Here is a 3,680-nt window from a genome sequence, read left to right as displayed (position 1 = left end):
TGGAGGTCAGTTCTCTCCTCTCAGAGGCCTTTGCTTCCCTCAGAGAGGGGCTGTGTCCTTCTCTCTCAATCACAACTCCACCTCTGGTATGGGAAAAAAGAACCATTTGCAGATCTGCTCTGAACCAGGACTCCCCATCTCTCATCACAGTCTAGTTTTGGGGTTTTTTTAAAATGTAATTTCTGTTTGTCATCATCTTCAAGGCATCACAAGCAAAAGTGCAGGGCAGCTGGGTGACAGTCTAAAGGACACTGCATCTCTCCTGACTCTGCACTAAGCTACAAAGAGCTGAGCCTTTTTGCCTGTCCTGTCACATTCCCATTGCTGTCCTCTTCCCATTTTCCATCCTAAAATGAGTATTTTTACCCCTCAAAAGAGCGCTCCCCAGATGTAATGGTGGAAAATAAAAACCACAGACAAAATTCTTCTAAGGAAATGCTAAGCCTGTCTTCGGCAGCCTGCACTCTTCTGAGTCATGAGTGCAGAGATTTAATTTTTCCATTAAAGGTGGATTACATCTAACTTCGGTTGTGAACATTGGAGGTGTCACAAACCAGCTCCACGTACCCACTGCAGCTGAGCACAGCTGACTCCTCAGCTCCTCACCACACACTCAGCCAGCAGAAACCAGAGAAGGGAAATGCATTTCAATTGGGGGGTGTTTCTATGAAAAATGGAGTGGCTTTGCTCAGAGGAAGATGTCCTAATTGTTCCCTGTCCTTTCATTTTTTCAACCAGACCCCTTGCCAAGAGCCAGCAAATGTCCAACAGGAGCTCCATCACTGAGTTCCTCCTCCTGGCATTCGCAGACACACGGGAGCTGCAGCTCTTGCACTTCTGGCTCTTCCTGGGCATCTACCTGGCTGCTCTCCTGGGCAATGGCCTCATCATCACTGCCATAGCCTGCCACCACCACCTCCACACCCCCATGTACTTCTTCCTCCTCAACCTCTCCCTCCTCGACCTGGGCACCATCTCCACCACAGTGCCCAAAGCCATGGCCAATTCCCTATTGGGCATCAGGACCATCTCCTATGCAGGATGTGCTGCTCAAGTCTTTCTGATTGTCTTCCTGCTTGGAGCTGAGTACGCCCTTCTCACTGTCATGGCCTACGACCGCTACGTTGCCATCTGCCAACCCCTGCACTACGGGACCCTCCTGGGCAGCAGAGCCTGTGTCCACATGGCAGCAGCTGCCTGGGGCAGTGGGTTTCTCTATGCTGTGCTGCACACGGCCAATACATTTTCTATACCACTCTGCCAGGGCAATGCCCTGGACCAGTTCTTCTGTGAAATCCCCCAGATCCTCAAGCTCTCCTGCTCAGACACCTACCTCAGGGAAGTTGGGATTCTTATATTAAGCTGTTTTTTAGGTTTTGGGTGTTTTGTTTTCATTGTGCTGTCCTATGTGCAGATCTTCAGGGCTGTGCTGAGGATCCCCTCTGAGCAGGGACGGCACAAAGCCTTTTCCACGTGTTTCCCTCACCTGGCTGTCATCTCCCTGTTTGTCACCACTGGCCTGTTTGCTCACCTGAAACCCTCCTCCATCTCCTCCCCATCCCTGGACCTGGTGGTGGCAGTTCTGTACTCGGTGGTGCCTCCAGCAGTGAACCCCCTCATCTACAGCATGAGGAACCAGGAGCTCAAGGAGGCCCTGAGGAAACTCATCCAATGGACCTTGCACAACCAACAGTAATTTGTCTCCCCTTCTCTGCAGAGTGCCCAGGGTATATTTTAAGCCAGTACTCTGTTTTTTTTTTTTTCTCTGATAATAATCATTAGAGGTAATTGCTTGGGTTCATAGCACTTCTCTTGAGGCTCAGTCCTGTTGTGTCTGATCCTTGAAGAGCCATGTGTCACCTTTTGCCTTCCTAATAGCCTCTCTGCAATAAAAGGGGATCTCCTGAGGGAGGTGCCTGCAGCCTGGGCTCTCCTTGATAGAGTTGTGGCTAAGAACAAGTGTGTTAGCTTTGCATGGCAAGGTTTTGGTAGCGGGGGGCTACAGGGGTGGCTTCTGTGAGAAGCTGCTAGAAGCTCCCCCTGTGTCTGACAGAGCCAATGCCAGCTGGCTCTAAGACAGGCCCGCCGCTGGCCAAGGCCAAGCCAATCAGCGCCTCTGGGATAACATATTTAAGAAGAAGAAAAACACTTAGAGAGAGATAGCTTTTGCAGCCAGAGAGAGGAGTGAGAAGATGTAAGAAACTCTGCAGACACCAAGGTCAGTGCAGATGGAGGGGGAGGAGGTGCTCCAGGCGCCAGAGCAGAGATCCCCCTGCAGCCCATGATGAAGACCATGGTGAAGCAGGCTGTCCCCCTGCAGCCCATGGAGGAAGGATGAGGGGCTGTAGAGATTCCACCTGCAGCCCATGGAGGACCCCACGCCGGAGCAGGTGCAGGCACCCGAAGGAGGCTGTGGCCCGTGGGAAGCCCATGCTGGAGCAAGTTCCTGGCCGGACCGGTGGACCCGTGAAGAGGGGAGCCCACGCCAGGGCAGGTTTGCTGGCAGAACTTGTGACCTCGTGGGGGACCCCAAGCTGGAGCAGTTTGCTCCTGAAGGTCTGCACCCCGTGAGAGGGACTCCATGCTGGAGCAGGGGAACGATGAGAGGAGTCCTCCCCTTGAGGATGAAGAAGCGGCAGAAACACCGTGAGATGAACTGACCGTAACCCGCATTCCCTGTCCCCCTGTGCCGCTGAGGGGGGCAGAGATTGAAGCCGGGAGTGAAGTTGAGCCCAGGAAGATGGGAGGGGTGGGGGGAAGTGTTTTAAGAGTTGATTTTATTTTCTCATTCCTCTACTCTGTTTTGCCTAGTAATAAATTAGATGAATTCCCTCTCTAAGTTCGGTCTGTTTTGCTCGTGACAACAATTAGTGAGTGATTTCTCCCTGTCCTTATCTCGACCCACAAGCATTTTGTTATAGCTTTTCTCCCCTGTTTGGTGAATGAGGGGAGTGAGAGAGTGGCCCTGGTGGGCACCTGGCCTCCAGCCAGGGTCAACCCACCACAACAAGCCAGAGGAACTGGACTTCCGAAGTCTCTTCCACCTTGTTTTCTCCTTCTCTTTGGGGAAATAATCTCATGGTATCACTGTTAGACACCAAGCACTTAGCTGAAGGCTCTCGTCTTGGTGTCCAGGGGCATTGGAAATGGTGCACGAGCTCCCAGTCACCTTCCTCAGGCTGTCACAGGTATGACGGGGCTGATGGCAGAGGTCCGTCCATGTGGAAAGGAATCTGGTGTGGTCAGGAGAGGATGGGGACACTGCAGGTACTCCGGGGTGTGAAGTGAATGGAGACTCAGAAGGCGAAAGACCCTGAGATGAAGTCCCCCCAGGGCAGAGCACTCGCTCCAGGTACCCGCAAAGAAAGACTGTGCAGTGCTGTGGGAGTCCGTGAAGATGCAGCAGGCACAGGGCAGGAGAGTGGAGAGATGCAGGAGGTGCCTGAGGAGCCGCAGGGCCAGGACTCTGCTGGTGTCCTGGGGAGCAGGGCTGGCGGGGAGGCAGAGTGGGGCAAAGGCGGTCAGGGCTGGGGATCCCCTGCAGCGTCAATGCAGGAGAGGCCGAGAGGGAGTGGCCTGCGCTGGCACTTGGGGCCAGCTGCAGGCCTGGGGCCGATGGGGAGGCTGAGCCCCCCCTCTGCCTCCCAGCAGCTGCTGTGCCCTTCCGAGGGGCTGGGGCT

General features: G+C 54.0%; 1 protein-coding gene across 1 annotated transcript; it reads left to right on the top strand.

The window, feature by feature from the left end:
- The first annotated feature begins 760 nt into the window (after positions 1 to 760).
- Positions 761 to 1,696, top strand: LOC129196939 (olfactory receptor 14A16-like). The gene has a single exon (XM_054804906.1). The coding sequence runs from the start codon at positions 761 to 763 to the stop codon at positions 1,694 to 1,696; it is 936 nt and encodes a 311-aa protein (XP_054660881.1).
- The last annotated feature ends 1,984 nt before the right edge of the window (positions 1,697 to 3,680 follow it).

This window comes from Grus americana, chromosome 27 (assembly GCF_028858705.1).
Source record: "Grus americana isolate bGruAme1 chromosome 27, bGruAme1.mat, whole genome shotgun sequence".
Taxonomy (NCBI): Eukaryota; Metazoa; Chordata; class Aves; order Gruiformes; family Gruidae; genus Grus; species Grus americana.
The sequence above is the reverse complement of the archived record's forward strand: the minus strand, read 5'-3'. Positions and strand labels throughout refer to the sequence as shown.